Consider the following 18810-nt stretch of genomic DNA (forward strand, 5'->3'; position numbering starts at 1 on the left):
CCTATGACCCCAGCTGACTTCCTGCCCTTTGGGCAGGGGGCTGGACTCGATGATCTCCCGAGGTCCCTTCCAGCCCTGATATCTACGAAATCTATAAAGCAGGCGGTTGGACTTGGGTGCATGGAGCAGGAAGCGGAGCAGGAAGCAGAGCAGCAGATTGGACATGAAACAGGGCAAAGAGAAGGAAGCAGAGCAGCAGATTGGATGTGGGATTGAGGGCAGACAACAGAGAGAATAGCAGATCGAATTTAGGACACGGCAGGGAGCAGAAACCAGAGCAGAGCCATTTCCTTTCCAAGGTAGATGGCTGGTCAGCTGTGGGAACTTGTATAGGCTCCTTCCACGTTTTGGGCACGGGCATGCATATGTAGTGGTTTGTGCTCTTGTTTAAATTTCACTGGGATCAGGAACAGAGATGAAGTTATCCATCCTGGGCTTGCAGGTGGCCTCTGCTGCACTTGAAGAAAGTTGGAGCTGGTGGAGCAGGCAGTAGTTTGTCTTTAGCAATGGGGACAGGCATCGTGTAAACCTGTCAAGTTCACTATGTATTTTTTCAGGGGTAGTTCTCTACTGAGTGAAGCTACCCCCATCCCCTTTTGCCATTTGTATTGTTTTTCAACTTTGGTGTGATGCTGATGTCACCAGAGAGAACATTTTGTGTCTCTCTGCCAGTTTTTCCAATGTCTGTGAGCTAGGAGTGCACAGATAAAGATTTTTTTGGGCTGATACCTGTTAGGGTGACTGTATTTGGATCTTGGGGAGCACTGGATTTGCAGCTGAATAAAGGCTTTAATCTGTGGCTCAGCAAAAGCTGCTGACCCCAAGGCAGAATGATGTATTAAAAATAACATTGTGAGATGCTTAAGCAAGTAGTTTTCTGACCATGTAGTAGTGTTGTAGGATATGTAACTCCTTATATAAAAGGAACAGCTTCTGCCACTGTGTGCATCCCTGGGGGAGGCATGGGGGGAGTGGGGGATAGGTCCTGGGCTGTGCTTGGGGTGGGCAGGGGCAGGGTGGATGGCAGCGGTGCTGGGAGGCAAATTTTAGGGTGACCGTAGCCCACCCCTTAGCCTTCCTCCCAGCACGACTGCTGCCCATCCCGAGCACAGCCCAGGCCCAGCCTCTCACCTCCCACTGGAAAGAGCTTGATAGATCCCCGGCCCTGAGCATGCAGCAGCCTGCCCTCACTCTGCACACAGATCGGGGGGGCACATGCCTCCACCGGGGGTTGCATGCAGTGGTGGAAACCATCCCCCCCTCCTGCCCCCACACACCTTCCAGACGATCTGTGGCTCCATCCCACATGTTGCCCCACCCCAGTTTTGCAGCCCCTGCCCCTTCCCCTGCCCCATTTCCTCCTTCACTGTAGGGGCCTTGATCTGCCTCTCCCATGCCCCTTCTCCCCCCTCCCCCCTCCCACAGGTGGGCTAGATGCTGGTCTTCAAGCTAGTGGGCTGCACTCATGGCTGTGTGCATGCTGCAGCTGTGCACATGCACGCAGACGTTTATCAGCTACATTATTGGCCACATAGCCAAAAAATATCTAGTAATGTCAATTTTCTTTTTATTGGTGCCGATTTTACAATATGGAGCAATGGATCAGTGCACCTCCATTGTGAGCACTGTTTTAGTTTGTGAGCTCTTCAGGACATGGACTTCATCTTTTGGGATGTTCATATATAGTGCCTAGCACAATACAGCCCCAATTTCTGTTGCGTCTCGCTAAAAATATTTTCTTCTAGGGTGGTTTCCATACAGTGTTCTGTAGCTTTCAGCTAGTGAGTATCCAGCTCTGCCTCCTACTTGAAATCTGCACATCCCTCTCTAGATGCTTGCAAGGAGGTCCTGTTCTCTATTTTCTTTCCCTTCTCATTCGGAGTACATTGGCTGCTGCAAAGACGATAGTCTCCACTAATACATCTTTCCTTGATCTGTTTTTTAATGCTAGTCCTCAGTGTTTCTAGTTCCCGTCTCTTGCAGTGATGTGAAAGTCTTGCCGGTTTCTCTTATGTACCTAGTGATCTAAGTAGCAGCCAAGGAAGGTAGGAAGACTAGTTGGCTTTAATTTTGTAGACCCTAGATACAGCTCTGCGTCGGTCTCTCTCATATAGACCATGAGTCCTTAGGAGTTGTTGCAAACCAACATGATGTAGAGCAAGGATTCTGAACTATTCTTATACCAGATTCGGGGAGCAGAAAGGTGACACACTTGACATCAGTTTCACCATCCTCTCCCATTTCATATAGAACTGTGACTAGTCATCAGTGTTCACTTGCTATAGTTGGTCAGTTTATCAGGCCTCATAACCAACAACCCCCATCTGCATACATATTATTGCTCACTGCTGTCTTTCTATGTAGAGGTGAAAACTCAAAATCCTTGTGTTGGAAATGTCCTGTGCTTTCGTAAATATATTATTTTCTTTAAAAATCATTTTATTCCAATCTAGATGAGGGCACGCTGTTTGTGAACTGGTATAGTGTGTGTCGGGTATAATGTGCTTAAATTTTAGCTATTTTCCTTGTAGAAAATGTTTTTGTTTTCTCCAAAATGTCAAAGGAATTTTACCCAATATTACTTTTTAAGTATCTTTTACTGTAGGGTCCAAAAATTGTTAGAATTCACCCTAGAAAGTAAAGACTTCTAAAAATCAAGAAATTGCACCTTGTAGTGGGAAATAGGCTTGGGTGGAAATACTTGCATTCTTTCTTATCGTCAAAGGTGGTTTATGTTCATGTAATGAAATAACTTGCTGTAGTTTGTCCATGCATGGAAGCAGGATTGAGGGCTCTGGAAACTTTACCAGGTCGTTATCTGGCATGTTGGAATTGATTGTATCTGTAAAAGACTGTCAAAACAATATAATCACAAATCTAACAACATCATCTTCTGTTCTGTTAGGCTTAGGAGTTTTCTTCAGTTATAATTATATGTGGCTTAAAGAGAAAAATGTACACATCTTAATATTAGTTGCTTGTTCAAAATAATTGCCAATTAAATAATTGGAATTTGTGTTTTAAGGCTCCAGGAGGAATTGCAACACCATTAGTCTATGGTCAGCTCCTAGCTTTATACCTGCTGCACAATGACATGTAAGTACCCTTTTCAACTCTTTAACTTTTTGAGGTAATGGTAACAAATTTGGCACCTCAACTAGAACTTGTCCTATAACTGTCAGACCTCTTTTTAAATTTTATTAATTAATTAGTTAATAAAATGCACTTGGTACTCAAGGGCAGGGGTCAGTAACCTGTGGCCTACTGGCCAAATTTGGTCCTTGAAGGCATTTGATCTGGCCCGTGAATGTGGGGTTGCAATAGTCAGAAGAAGCGGCAGCTGAAGCTGGGTTCTAGTGCCTGTCTGCCTCAAATCTGAGTTGGGTCATTTTGACCCAGAACCTGAAAAAGTTTGCAACTGCTGTACTAGGAGGGTGAATGTGTGTATAGCAAATGTACAGCTAAACAAATGACGAACTTTGATTCCCCATTCCATTATGTCAAGATTAATAAATGTCATTTCCCCCATAAACTCCTTTTACTCTTTCACCTCAATGGCTCTTTCTTAGGAAAAAGAAAGGAGTCTTAGGCTAGAAATGAAGTGGATCAGCTGTGCTGTGTGTTGTGGCCTAGCTGATTCACTTTGCTGGGCAAAACATGTCTCCCTTTGTCTTGCCTTAGTTGGTGTGGGACAAGGGGTGATGTGACTGCCCTACCTTCCCCACTTGGCCAAATTCATGCCCCGTGACAAAGGTTATAGATGTCTGCTACAAAGAAGAGGCAGAACCTATTACCGCCTATTGTTGTGCCACCAATTTTTCATTTCACGTGGCCCAGCAAAGAGTATTGATGTGTATTTGCTCAATATTTGTGCCACCATATAAATGTTATGACAGCACAAATGAGATGTCAGGCAACGTCTGCTTCTACCCTTAGGATTCACTTGATTCATCTCTGATGGCTCATGGTAAATTGCCTTTTCCAGAGTTGATGGCCTAATCCCTGAAATCTTGTGCAAGAAAAATGAGAATAACCCAACAGTCCTTTTATCTCAAATGTTGTAACTGTGGCTGGCATTCACTTAGTAGCAAGGCAGTCTCTCCAACAAATATAGTCAATTCATTTAGGGAAAAAGAATCGTGTTTTCATGCTTCACAGAATAGTGTTCAAGAATATATTAATTGGCTTTTTGAAAGTTGGTATCTACTTTTTGAAAGCTACTTTTGAGAGCTGTTTCTCTATTCTTACAGTGAAAAGTAAGAAAAATATCTGAAGACACTGGCAATAGGATAACTAAACCAATTAGTTATCTTTTGGCAAGTTTGTGCTGACGCTTTCCTCCTAAGAACAGTCCAAGTCACAATCTTGTAAATGTGAATGTGCTCAGTAGTGGAAAAAACAAAAGTTTTGATATATATCGCCAAATAACACCTTTAGGCACTAAAACTGAGTGCTTCCTTCTTTATGGTTTGGTTTTGCATGTTAGTAGGGCAGATAACAAAAGCAGGTACTGGTTTTTTGTAGTTCCTGTCACATGCTGCTATTCACAGCATGGCTGAAATACTTAAACTTCCATTAAATGTCAGTGTTGGAGCATTCTATTACATTAATAAACCGAGAGTCACAACTCTTAATGTGTCAGAACTAAATTTAATACTTTATGCTTACAACCCCAGCGCCATCTCTGAAATGAAAACTACCATTTCCTCTGTAGCATATGAGGGCATTTACTTCTGTGTAAGTGAAAATAATATTTTCTGTTTTCTGGAATGAAATACTAAGCTTCACTTTTGTTTTAGTGAATCTCTGAGCATTTTCTTTCAACATGTTAATAAAATTGTGTTTTATTAGCTGTGGGGATTCGAGTTATTCTACTTCAACTAAACATTTCCTATTTCTTTTCCCAGCATGGTCCTAGTGAAAATGTTAACAAAATGAAATGGAATAGCAGTTTTGAATTGGAACAAAATTTGAAATGAAACTCTGTTCCATTGGAACATCGAAACATGAGTCAAAATGGAATGGTGCCATTTTGCGGTGCCATTTTGCAGTGCCTTGCTTCTCACATTGTCCCTTAATCTGTCAACAGTCAGCAAAATCAAGAGTTGAGGGACACTTTCAGCAATTCACTCTGAGCAGTGAATATCTACTTTATGAGATAGTCCAAGGCTGTACCGTTGTGAGAGGAGACCCTCCCATAACAGACGTGCCCTGAATGGCTCTAACAACATCTGCTTTATCATAGTAGCTGTTAAAAAGGAGCTCAGGTCTGATGGCATTGCTGTATTGTGTTACAGCAACATGGACTCTGTCATGACTGATGTCCAGGCTTTCAACCATTCTTACAACAAAGGCCTTTTAGCAAAGGAAACCCTCTTCTCCCACCATCCGAGCCATTGATCAGAAAGACCACATCCTTCTTCTCAACTCCAACCTCTGTGGTTTGGAGAAAAAAAAAAAAAAAGAAGAACATAAGTAAAACTCTCTGTATAAGTAGACTTTCTTTTTGTGAATCATTTTATACACAGAAAATCCTAGGATTCTAGGTCAGGCATCATAACTGTTGATTCAGTTTATTTAAAGCTTATCATTTGTATCCAGTCAGCCTATATCCACTGATGGGTAGATCATCAGTGATCCCACTAATGGGTAGGATCACGGATCTTCCTGCCCCAAGGGGCGGGAAGCAGTCTGTGCCAATCAAAACCATGCTGCATGCCACCTTTAGCACGGCAGTCGGCTGTGTGAGGACCCCAGGTGTCCCCCCAGACCCAGGAGGCAGCAGTTGCCGAGCTGGGAGGGTACGGGGGGGGCGGGCAGCACTCCCTAGTGGACCTGGAAGTGCTGCTGGGTCTGCTGCTGAGCACACTCGGGAGCCTCCCGCACTTCTGTGGGATACTTCATGTGCCCCAGTACCACAACATTCACGAGCCACCTGCTACCTAGAGGTATGTAGAAAAACATTTAAAGCTGTGCCTATGTCTGAATCCCCTAATCTTTCCGGATCTCTCTGGATCAGAGAGATTTAAAGGGTTCTCTGATTCAATTTGGATTTAGAGATTTGGCCACACAGCCTTAGACATCCGTGTCAATGGCTGGAATTTGGTGTTCTTGCTGTTACAACATCCAATTTCCCTTTCTAGGTTTTTCCATACATATAAGGGAGGCAGAACAGTTCTGCATGGCTAATACATAGATAACACACTAAATGTAACACTCCACTGGGAAAGTTGTATTCTCATGCAAAATGTCATGAGGCAGCATCACGTTTTTTACAAGTACTACATTCTCTAAAGACGCCAAAGACTTACCTTCTTGTTGCTGAGCCTCAACTATACAAGAGCCTGAGAGTATGATAGAAGTAATTGCCACTATGGACAAATGTTAATGTTTCCACTATATTGATTTTTTTGTTTGTTTGTTTGTTTTGTTTTGCTTGTTTTTCAAAGCACCAATGTGTGACCTAAATAGAAACAGAGACATTGTCAGCATAAATAGCATTCTCAGTTCAGCTCTAATAATGATTTCACAACATGGTTGTAGGGCTGGGCCTGGGCATGAGCGTATACAGCACATGGCACAATGGGGTTTAATCCATTAGCAGGTCTGCAAACCACTATCTGTACAATAAACCGCAGTAGAAGTAATAGTGATGATGATAATAAACACTTCCCTCAGTCAGTGATCTCTCCTTTGCAACTTTCCCCTCATGTCCATGGAAAATTCGACTAATGAACAAGAAAATTATAGGCCCCTTAAGTAGTACATGACATAAGCCTGTTATGGATTTTTCCATAGAATTCCCACTGGTTTCAATGAGAGGTCTGTAAATGAAAAGAAGTCCTAGTATCATGGGCTTCAGAATACAGGCAGCCCTCGACTTGCAACATTTTGAGTTACAACTTTTATAAATTGACACCGTTTTGACTTTCATACGTCAGTTTCAACTTTACAATGCTTGATCCGATGCTACTCCACGCCAGCGAACGAGTTCACTTGTCACCCATCTCCCTGGAGAACGTGTCCAAACTTTCTTGGACACTTTCTTTAAGAAAGCAGCCAACACTCCTGAGAAGACTGCAGCCAAGAGCCCTTCAAAAAGTCCAGCAGAGTCACCTCAAAGAAGTCCTACCAAAGCAATATGATTGCTATTTACAATATCAATACATTAATATAGCTATATTACTCATCTATAATTGATCGAGTACAAAATTCTGGGGTATTTTTTGGTGAAAATAGGGTGTTGGGCCTGTGGAACCAATCCCCCATTTATAGCATTGTTTCTTATGAGAAAATTGGTTCCGAGTTGCAACATTTCGACTTAAGTCACAGTTTTCAGGAACCAGTTTTCTCATAAGTCCAAGGACTACCACTACCTGTAGTTGAAAAATTCTGCTTGTGCCAGAAGTCTAGGTACTTGCTTGACTGAAACCAAGATCCATAGGGATAAATGAATGTTAGTCAGGATGGATGAGTGGTTAAGGTGATGGGCTAGTAAGTCAGTGAGTTCTCTCCTCAACCCCACCACAGGCACTAACTCTGCCTCAGCCCCTCCTGGGGACTGGCTTTGCCATAACTTTGGTCCTGCTTCCCCTCAGATGAGGCGGTTGTAGTATATTTCTTGTGTAGAGTATAAAACTAAGGCAGCAAAGGGAGAAAAAACCTCAGCAGCCAGCAATCTAAATAAAACCTCATTTACGGCTTTGGACTGCTTTTCATTTTTGGTTCCTGACAACAATGGGATTAAATTTACTCTCTGCTACTGGCTTCCTCTGTGTTGCTGGTTTGCAACTTTTTATCTGCTCGGGTATGAGCCGAAGCCCCTGCAAATAAATAGGGCTGTGGAGTGTCTGTTGATCAGATCCCATTGAAAGTCTGGGATAAGATGCATCCTGGCAGATACTGAGTCACAGCCATTGCATTCAGGCTGAGTGTGATTACTTGATTTAACAGAAAAGAAGAAAAGTTTTGGCTAAAGCAAACCAAACTCTGCAAAGGCACCAACATGCAACTTGAATTGACAGGAGAGAGAACTTCCAGTACAGAAGCAATGACATGAAGTAAGGTTAACTCAACCAAAACAGCTCTAATGTACTTAAAAAAAACACTTACCCTGAGTAATCTGAAGTGTTAATAATTCCAGGACTTTTCACACCAAATTATTTGCACCTTTGAGTCCTCTCTTTTTTTTGTTCAGTCACCCCTTTGCTCAGATGTTTTTCTCCTCAGTGGGAGGAATTGGGGTTGTGAATGGTAAAAATCCTCTTTCAGTGAAGTTGGAGCAGGAGAAGTGAACTGCCTTTTGGTGGAGGATGCAGCTCCAAACTGGATTGTCTCCAGTATTACACTCAAGGCCTCCTCGCTGAGTGACTCAGTTGTAAATGAAAAACCGACTCATGCTACGTTGTTTCTTCTGACTCTTCTTCCAGGGTGATGTCGTATCTTAAAGGCTGTCTCCATCCCACACTCTTACATGAGCTCTTCAAAAAAGTTCTTCTCTGATCATCTTTTTGGCCTAAAAGCTCTCTTAAGTGGGATTTCTGTTTGAAGTGATTCTCCAGCACCCAGAGTTGGCCTGAACTGTGGTTCACAGTTATCTGAAGGGGGAAACACAGGAGATGCAGTGTTTTTTCACATTTAAAAATAAAAGTTTGCTTGTTTGAATTTTAGAACTTTTGAAAGCTGTTCCTCTATTCTTACAGTGAAAGTAAGAAAACTATCTGAAGACACTGGCAATAAGATAACTAAACCAGTTAGTTATCTTTTGGGCTGTTCTTAGGAGGGAAGGGTCAGCACAAACTTGCCAAATCACATTCTTGTAAGTGTGAATGAAATGCTAACTTCATATTTGTTTTAGTGAATCTCTGAGCATTTTCTTTTAACATGTTAATAAAACTCAGTGACATGACAGACTCCCCTGAGAACCAACTTACAGTTGTTGATCCTTAGTTTTAATATAGATTGCTTTGGTCCGGTCTGGTGATTTAGTTTTGAATCGTTATTTTCTTCTAGCGGTATGCTTTTGATGGATATATATGATTGAGAAAAATATATTTAACTGAGCTTTATTTTGTTAGGAATAATGCACGGTATCTTTGGAAAAGAATTCCCCCTGCTATTAAATCTGTGAGTATTTGCTTCAATGCCTTTTTGAGTGATACAACATCTGTTCCATGTAACTTCATAAGTCCCTCGTGGGTCTGAGCTTACATAGTTGATGGACTGTCCCAGGCTGAGTTTTGAGCTCCCTTAAACCATTTTGCCAGTGGGGACACCTGACAAGATGTATTAATCTTTTTCTATCACTGATTTAAGATTTCCATCTGTTTGCTGATGGAAACATCTTTTCTTCTCTGACCCTTCCTTTGCAAAAATAAGATTTTCAGACCACCTCCTGAATAGGAGAGTTCAGTAAATCAGCATTAGCTTTTACTGAAAATTAACTTCCATGTGCCAAATTGCCACCATCAAAAGGGACTATATCCTATTCTCAGTATTAGTTGACTCCCTCTAAGAACCCTGAAATGTGGCTATGGGCCAAATTGGTGTACAGGTTTCCCTTGCCAACCACGGTTTTGACTATCTGTGGTTAATATTCTGTATACCATTTTGCCTACCACGGTATACAGTTTTGAGGACGGGGAGGGAAAAAAAATTGGGAGGGCTGAGCATGGGCCCTGGCTGGGCCAGCTTATGGGGCAGTGGTGGGGAGGGGGGAGGTGCGTGGGCCTCTAGTTTTTGCACAGGGCAGGAGCAGGCCACAACTGGGCTCAGCTTCTGCTCTCTGTCTGTGCCTCACTGCTGCCTCGCTTCTCAGAACTTCTTTAGTTACTGGCTTAACTGTTTCTCGCAGCAAAAAGCAACTAAGTAAATAGCAAAATCTATCAAATTCTTTGTTTTCAGCATTGATTTTTCTGCTTGACAACTTGATTCCTTTACCTGTGTGTCTTTTAGTCTATTTCTGCTTTTGTAGGCTTAATCATCCAAAAATAATATATTTAAAATTACATGATTCTGATGCTTTTTCTTTCCTTTTGCAGTAATTTTTTGAGGGATGGGATCTAGAAAGGCGAGGCAGTGTTAAATGTGGTTTTACTATGCTGCTTTTACTTTCCACAGCCTGTTTTTGTTGCTTCTATGTAACAGCATTGGCTTTAAAAACTAGCATTGCTTGAGTTAGGCTGACACTTCTGTGACAGTACCAGTAATATGCTACCCTGTTATTTGTATCTTAAGATTGCTGTCGCATTGTAATCTTTATAGTTGTGGTAAAGTCTCTCCTGCTAAAGAGTAAAATGTACTTTCCATACATATTGAATTCTCTTGGATAGTCACTGGGGACAATGCATGTGATTTGTTATTAACTTGTTTGCTTTTTTCACCATAGGCAAATTCTGAACTTGGTGGGATTTGGTCAGTGGGACAGAGAATCTGGCAGAGAGACTTCCCAGGGATCTATACCACAATCAGTGCACATCAGTGGTCTGAGACTATTCAACCAATCATGGAAGCGCTAAGAGGTACAAAATACTTTGTGTGTTAATATCACAAGGAACTTAATTTGGGAAAGAGATGTTTCATATGTCTATCATCAGTTCACAGTAGCAACACATCATTAAAGGAGGTATTAACAAGGGTATTGAGAATCAACTTTTGAGATTGTCCCTCAGTAGCTTTTAAAACTAGCCTTTACAGTTTTACCTGACAGATTCCAGGTATGAAACATAAATATTTAAACTCTTCACTGCAACATGCATTCAAAAGCAGATTTTAAATTCTTTCTTATTACTGCTGTAGTTATGGTATGTTCTAAATTGGAAAGACCCTTTACTCTTCCATGTTGTATGGCATACTTTGAATATTTATGATCAAACTTTTTGCTACGACTTTCAAAACAAGTCATTTGTTAGATCCCTCAACTTCAATAGCATTCCTTTAAAACAAATCCTGCAAGTTGGGAAGTTCTTTAGATAGAAATTGTAAACAGTTGTGAACAAAAATTCCAACCTCTAAATTAAAGAAATTGTGAAGCTGTTCCTGAGTAGTTATGTCCTTAACACTAAGGTACTAATAGCTTCTTGCAACATGAGGGCACTAGCATCCTCAAAAATATTTTTGAAGCCATTGTGCTGTTTCACCCAGTCTTTTTTGTCATTAACAAAACTGTGTCATTTATTTGGGGAATACTTTCAGATTAAAGCCTCATCTCAGAAATTTAAAATGAAAATCCCATATTAACCTAATATTTTCTTATTGAATATTTAAATTGAATTCTGTCACTTGGTGAAGTATACATTTCATAGAGTTAATTTGGTATAACCGTATAGGCTGCTGAAAAATGGGGGGGCAGGGACAAACCCTAAAATTTGCTTTACTGAAAGAAGCAATAAGCTAGTTTACCTGGCTTTGTAGTGTCTGCAGTTCCTTTGCTCACTACAAAGGAGCTGTAGAATCATCTGTTACGTAAATGTTCCAGGAAGCCGGGCTGAAGTGTGCAGTCTATACAGATGTTGAGCGAGCCAGGTCAAACTAACGCAGTGAGTCTTCTAGGCAAGTCCTGGGCTCAGCGCAGGGACACGCTGAATTTAAAGCAGTTTTTTTACATCTTTAAGCAGCCTTAGATTTTGAGACCTTTTCAGACTGGTTTATGTTATATCAGACGTTTGAAAATTCTACTTTAATATAGTAAATAAAGTTCCTGAATCCTCCATCTAGTCTCTGCAGTTCTCACAATGATATAAATGAGCCTAGCCCTGGTCTCGAGCAAAGGGACTTGCTTATACCATGTGCACTAAAGGATAAACATTAATCATTGGGATATAAGTAATCGAGGCGCTAGTTCTTTGCTTGACCGCAACCAGGGAAGTTGTCCTAACTCCTCTGCTTCATTGTCTTTATCTGTAAATCATAGTATCTGCCTCATGCTAATGCTGAAGATCAGTTAATTAAATATGTTAACGCTCTTTTAGGCTTCAGCTCAAATGGGGAATGTTGTTTAAAGTATTGGTGTTTACACACAAAAATAGTTTTAACAGCTCCACTATTATATAAGGACACAAGTCCTTATCTAAGTCTTACTGACTTATTATTTTGGTCCTTATTCAATTTTGTGTTTACCTTTTTTTTCCTTGATAGATGCAACTAGGAGACGAGCTTTTGGATTAGTTTCTCAGGCATATACTTCAATAGTTGCAGATGATTTTGCAGCCTTTGTTGGACTGCCTGTAGAAGAAGCCGTGAAAGGTATGAAGAGGATGCTTTCACCTTTTAAACCCCCCCCCCCCCCCCCTGAAAATCCATATCCTTTATTCTGAGCTACCATATGAATTTTCTGATAGGTTATAACTGGGGAGCATTTTGACCCATAATTAAATTTTAATAACTGTTTAATGTAGTGGTGCTAAACTTTTTTTTTCCCAGTGGACCAGATGGGCAGTGCCTTGTCTATCTAAGGCCATAGCCCATTGGTGATCCCAGTCTGGCACCGAGGCTGATGCAGTGGGCAGCATCCAGCCATGCAGAATGGGGCAGGGGCAGTCCAACTGCAACATGGCCCTGCTGGGGAAGGGGAATGTAGCCTGTGCAAGCAGAGCCGCAGCCTGGCTCCATGGGGGAAAAGGGGTGTGCATGGCCCACCCTGAAAATGTCCTTGGGGTGAGGGGGTATCACCTGGCTCCAGCCCGGCCCCAATCTAGATGCAGGGGAGGGGGCATAGCCCATCTGTGACCAGCAGTGCAGGGCTTTGGGTCTGAGACTCTGGTAGGGGGGAAAGAGGCTAGTAGTGGCCCCCACTCTCCTGCCACCTATGGGTCAGATGCAATGACTCTGGGGGCTGCATTTGGCCTGCAGGCTGGAGGTTCATCACCTGTGGATTAATGCGTGGCCCTTTGTAATAGAATGGTTGATAACATTTAGCCTGAAGTCTTTCTGTAGCAGGGAACCTTTAGTAAACATAATAATAGAGAGGTACATTTTGTTTAAACCTAATTTTTTTATCGCACTAGTAAAGTTTTGCTAGTTGACAGCATTGCCTAGTTCATATTTGTTGTCATTTTGCATTTAAAAATAAAAGCATAAACAGTCAGATTTTCAATTTAAATAATATGACACATCAACTGTCATGAGTTTTCTGTACAGGTTCTGGATCTGTAGTTAGTAGGTGAGGAGAAACCTTTGCCCTCTTCAAAATGAGAATTTCTCCCATCTTTGAAGTCTGCCATTGCCAGAACAAAAATGAAAGTGCAAGTTTTGAATCAGACTCCTGGAATAGGTTCCAAGAGACCCCCATTTCTAACAGCCCTGTACTTTTGTAAAACAGGCTTATTTTTTAGTGCAAAATGTGTAATCAGAACTTGAAGCAGGGATTGGAACCCAACTCTCATCATCCATGGTTTTGTGGGAATGCACTCATGACTGGGCTACAGTTGTTCTCACTTTTTCTTGCTGTTCTTCTGACTCGTGACGCTTGCACTGTTGGGTGCATAGTGTCTTCATGCAGAGGGGCAATGTGACTCCACCCTAACCTGATGTCTAGCTTTCTTGTTAGGGCACTCTCCTGGACTTGAATCCTCTCAGGCCTTGGCAGTTGCTGAACTCTTGCTTTGTAAGCAAGTCTTCTAAGCTTTAAGCTGTCATATAAAGGTAGGCAACTACTCCTGCCATTTCAAAAAAAAAATGGCTGTGGCTACTGTGCTTAGGGTTGAACTCAGTGCTGTTGTGGTATATTTGGTGCAGTTTGAGTATATCCACTGGATCAGCCAGTGGCAACACCTTCAGGAAAAATTCAGGTGTATAAGTCACTTTAAGGATGAAAGCTTAAGCACTTCAGCCTCTTGAGCACCTAAGCAGTACAGTGATGGTTTTGTGTATTGCTCACTTGGACTTCAGTTCTTAAGTTCCTCCTATGTTGCACTTTAGATGCCTAATTTTTTTTTGTACTGGCCCAAAATGACAAGACACATGGCATGAGACATGAGTCCTAAAAAATGAATCTTTCCATAGGATATAGTCAGAGGGTCATCAGACACTTTCCACTGAGTGGAAACCGCTGACATCAAATAACGCCAGCTTTTTGCATTGCAGTTGAACACAGAGGTTATCATTTTGTTCTGTTAAATTTCATAATGCATTTTCAGGTGTATTGGAACAAGGCTGGCAAGCAGACTCAGCGACTCGTATGGTAATGCCTAAAAAGCCAGGTAAGTGGAGCTGTTATTCCATGAGGCATATGGAGTCTGGCTTTGTGAATAGTATAGCTGCCCTTAGTATAATTAAAATTATGCATAATGTAAGTTCATATTTTGTAGCAAGGTCTAATGGAGACCTAGAACACAAAGTCCCCATAAAATGTTATGTAAGAAATATGAATCAATAAGTCAAGGCCGCAAGCAGTATTAGTTAAACTAAAGTTTTCAAGAGTTAGCCTTCTTAAACAAAAGCAGACGGATATGCTTATTTTCTTCTACTGCCTCTAACGTAGTGGAACATATGTTGGATGACTTCAAATGTCATGTCTTAATTTAACAAAGATCAGTAAAGTACTGTTTTGAAACTCCCCACAGTTTGAAGCTACACATGGATTTTTTTTTCCCTCCAGGATAATCTCCAGTCCTTTACTGGTGGGATGTGAAAGGCTCCTACTTTGTGTGTTCTTATGTACTTAAACAGTTGGAAATCAAGTAGCCAAGCCTCCTTAGCAAGCTGCTGACTTAAGCTCTATGGGTGGCTATACACATGCAGAGAGGCTGCCCAGATGCACTGTAATTACAATATGCAGTTACTATGCTCCAGCAGACTTCAGTACTGCATGTATCAGTGTCCCTAATGCTAAAAATGGCAAGGGTGCTTTAAACTAGACCTGCTTTAGGATCAAGAAGCCTTAGTTAATGTGCCCCCACCACCATTTTTTTCAGTGCAGGGACACTGATGGATGTGATGCTCTGGATGCTTTTTAATTAGAGCAGCTCTTGGAGTACATCTATAAATGCCCTATGAATCTGCTGTTTAATCCTCATTCAATGTAAGGATTCCACAGTAATGGAGATAATAAGTTTATTAATTGAATGTACTATGTTGAGTATTTACACTCGACATTGTAAGAAAGTAGTAAACTTCATACAGACCTTTCAGATATGGAGGAAGTCAGTCAATTGTATTTGTCTCAACATAGCCATACTTTCCATGTCTAACCTCCTGTGCTTTTGAGATGGGATTATGTGCTTCATGACAACTTTTTTTTCAGACTGAGACATATCTAGAAGCTCCATTATCAGTAATATTACTGATAAAGTATTTGGTATTAATAAAACCAAGGCCAGAAATTGTTGCTATTTAAAAGATTATGAAGGGCTGTGATCTTGCTACTGTAAATTTTACCATAAAAAGTGACTGGCCTGAATTTTTCTAGCCTGAATTTTGAACATACAATTTCTCACCAAGTTTTCTTGAAAATCTGACCAGTTAGCAGGGGAAAATGGACAACCTGCCCAATAGGGCAGTTATCATCCATACTACTATTGCAGGTGTATGTAGCTAATTATGAATGCTTTTGCAAATGTGGTATGTAAAAATGAACAGTCATTAGCTTTACTTCATTTATCTAACAGTATTCATTCTGTTTCTGAGGTGGTATGTTCTTTTTTATGAGCCTCAGATTTTAAATGAACAGGCTTTTGTAGTATAAAGCCAAAAACTTCCATTGGAAAAGATTAACATAGTGGTGTCTAATTGGATATTGGACAGTTTTGCTTAAATACATATTGTGGTTAAAGTAATGGGTCTTTCAGTAAGTTAATGTTCCTGTTGTATTTTTTCCTTTAGGTGCACTGGAAGCTTCCTTTAACAGGTTTAATCCTTCTTCAGGTATTTTATTTTTAAGACGCATAATATACATGTGAATTGCTGAATAACTGGAACTTAAGCATCCTTTTTGCACATAGATCAAAGAAATCACTGGTTAGCCTAGCACTACCTTTCCAACAATTCCCAATGAAGCTCTCAAACCCCTAGTATCTTGCTTATTTAAAGAAAATACTATCCCTCCGTTTAGAGCATCCATTTCCTCTAATGTCCATGTTACAAATTAAATTTGTAGTAATCCCAACAGGCCAGTAACTCCCATGGAATATTAGATCACGTGAAGAATTGGTTCCAAAGCAGAAGCACCTTCTGAACTGTCAGTCTCTTAAACTGACTGGGATCCAGCTGGGTTTTCTCTGTTATTTCATTGCCCTGGAGAGGGGTAGTTTTTCAAGTATCTAACTCTCAGAAGTTTAAATAAGCGTTAAATCCTTTGTGCATTCAATCCCCTAACTTTTCTTTAGAGGAGGGATTTAAAGTGGAGGAAATCTCTGCTTACATCTTCAGTGGTATTTTCCTGACTGAAACAAAGGGCCAGACGTTGTGCCTTTTAAACTTGATTTTGACACCCAGAGTTTTCTGCATTTGTGTTTTATACAAGTAAGCAATATTGGGAATAAATCTCAGTTTTCAGTTTCTCATGTCTGATATAGAAAATAAACTTAGATTTCCTGGAAGCTTCATGTTCCAACTATTGGAGCTCCATTTGAATGCCCCAGACTCTTGAAGCCTCCCCAGTGCATGTGTAAAGATGCTCTTAGGGCCCAAATAGGTAATTTTTCCCTTCTTAATCCTGCAAAACAAAAATATATTTGAGGATGACATGATTCCAAGTATTAGATTATTTCTGAATTGGCTACTGGGTTGGTAAGGAAACATCCTGAGAGGTTTAGCTCCTATGGTTTCTTTTTGTGTGTGGTGCAGGAACTGTGATGGGTATGTTGGACTCTGAGTTCTACTTTTTTGCCTAATACCGAATGTGTTTGTCTTTATAGAACCTGCTCCAGTTCCACCAATTCCTAATGAACAGCAATTGGCCAGACTGACTGACTACGTGGCTTTTCTTGAAAACTGATTGTTCCAGTCCTGAGTTCAGGACAGAATCTGAGAATCCTGTGTACTGGCAGTGCTGGAAGTCTAAAACTTATTTTTATCCTATTTGTTCAATGTTGCAGCATCCCCTACTGGAATGTGTTAAATATTTATAGTGTATATTTTGTCCCTTTATGTGTTTTATAAGGTCTGAAGTTGAAATTGTCCCTTAACTCCAATGCTGTTTATCCATTAAGAGTGCAGAAGTATTATAAGTCAAGTTTTATTCCCCTGCAACTCGCATAATGGGAAAAGGCATATCTCTCAAAGTATACTTTATTAAAGCAGCAGATGTAGAAGGGAAATGGCTCCCAACAGCAAGACATGTTAACTGATAGGTCTCTTGTGCTGGTCATCTTGATACTTCCCTTGTCATCAGTGCAGTGCTTGCTTGAAAATAAGACACCTGTCACAAACAGGTTAAGTATAAAGAAGGGACAACTATTCTACCTACATCACAAGATAAACCATTGTGACCTAAGATAAGTAGTTATGATCTACACATGACCGAAAAGCTAATCTATAGTATCCATTATTTTTCTAAACAGTTCCTATTGTTCTCAGCATGAAGGGGGTTATTTAATTGGTCATTCTTATATCCTGTTGCTTACCAACTTGCGGGTCATCTTCTTCCCACATCTGGAAAGAATTGTTTTGTAGCGCAGTGCACAACAGAATTATGCGTTTGTGGTACCTAGATAATCAGCTTCAGAGGCATTGAGGGATAAAATGCAAATGTGTACTTTGTTTTGCAAAAGCATTTTCATTTTGAAAGGCTGTAATTTTTAAGGGCAACCACATTTAAGACTCCAATCTGATATTTTGCTTTTGTAACTCTTTAAAAAAGGCCATAGTGCCATGGTACTCTGTATCCACTATGTCAAGGGTTGGCTTTACCAATAATGGCTCTGCCTGTCTTGAGCTGGCTGGATTTCTCTTGTAGTTGAGTAGATGGCCTTAAGTAAAACCTACTTTATGCTGCAATGTAGTTTATGTACTTCTTGCACCAGAGCACTGCTATATTAATCCTTGCCAGTATGAACTTCAGAAGTGGAAAGGAAGCATATGCATTTCCTTGCCTCTGATGCTAATATAAAATGGGACTTCGGGTAAACAGTGGTGCTTTAAAGGGCAGTGTATGCTTTTATCCACCTCTCTCTCCCTTCACTTAGTTTTCAACATCACGTTCAGTGGTTTGTCACATGAAGATGGCAGGTTCCTGTTATCTGTAGTGACACTTTCTCCCAGTGTGCACTACCTACTGTACATTTTTGTGTGTATAAGGGAGAGGGGTCTTAAATTGTGCACTGTTGTTTTCAGAGCCCCTTTTCTGAGTAACCATTTCCTCTCAAAAGATTTATTTATTTGAAACCCATCCAAGCTTTGGATCTTTAAATATGATGCAGATATTTGTGATATTAAAACATGTTTACACTAAGTGTGTATGTGTGATTTTGACTTCTTGCAGAAAGTATAAATATTCAAAGCTCATAGCTATAGAGTTTTGGGTTACTATATTTACCAATTTATTAACCCTCCTACAGCTTTAGTATATTAAGCCAACATAACTATTAATGAAGCTTACATAAAGATGTATGATTTTGTTCATATAAAAATAGTGAGAGTCCTTAAATATTTTACAGAGTACCCAAAGAGCATATCTGAGGACATAGGAGGCAACATACTCTGCCCTTGTTGCTTATGTAATTAGACATTATATGATCTGCAAATATGTGTTTTCAGCTCAGAAAAACAGATTCTGCTTGTAAAAATGATCAAAGTTGTATTGATTATGGAATAACCATCTGTGGTTCATCAATTGTATTAAATTTGGGCAAGGAATAATGTAGCCATCCACTA

At 40.6% G+C, this 18810-nt stretch overlaps 1 protein-coding gene across 1 annotated transcript in view; it reads left to right on the plus strand.

The window, feature by feature from the left end:
- COPS8 (COP9 signalosome subunit 8) overlaps nucleotides 1–18388 on the plus strand; it is a 19985-nt gene extending 1597 nt beyond the window's left edge. Inside the window, exons 2-8 of the mRNA XM_019554363.1 lie at nucleotides 3026–3096; nucleotides 9078–9126; nucleotides 10388–10520; nucleotides 12136–12243; nucleotides 14136–14198; nucleotides 15820–15861; nucleotides 16854–18388. Coding sequence (XP_019409908.1) covers nucleotides 3026–3096; nucleotides 9078–9126; nucleotides 10388–10520; nucleotides 12136–12243; nucleotides 14136–14198; nucleotides 15820–15861; nucleotides 16854–16933 — 546 coding nt within the window. The 3' untranslated portion in view covers nucleotides 16934–18388. The remainder of the gene's footprint in view (nucleotides 1–3025; nucleotides 3097–9077; nucleotides 9127–10387; nucleotides 10521–12135; nucleotides 12244–14135; nucleotides 14199–15819; nucleotides 15862–16853) is intronic.
- Nucleotides 18389–18810: the final 422 nt, after the last annotated feature.

This window comes from Crocodylus porosus, unplaced genomic scaffold (genome assembly GCF_001723895.1).
Source record: "Crocodylus porosus isolate Cpor-Errol unplaced genomic scaffold, CroPor_comp1, whole genome shotgun sequence".
NCBI lineage: Eukaryota > Metazoa > Chordata > Crocodylia > Crocodylidae > Crocodylus > Crocodylus porosus.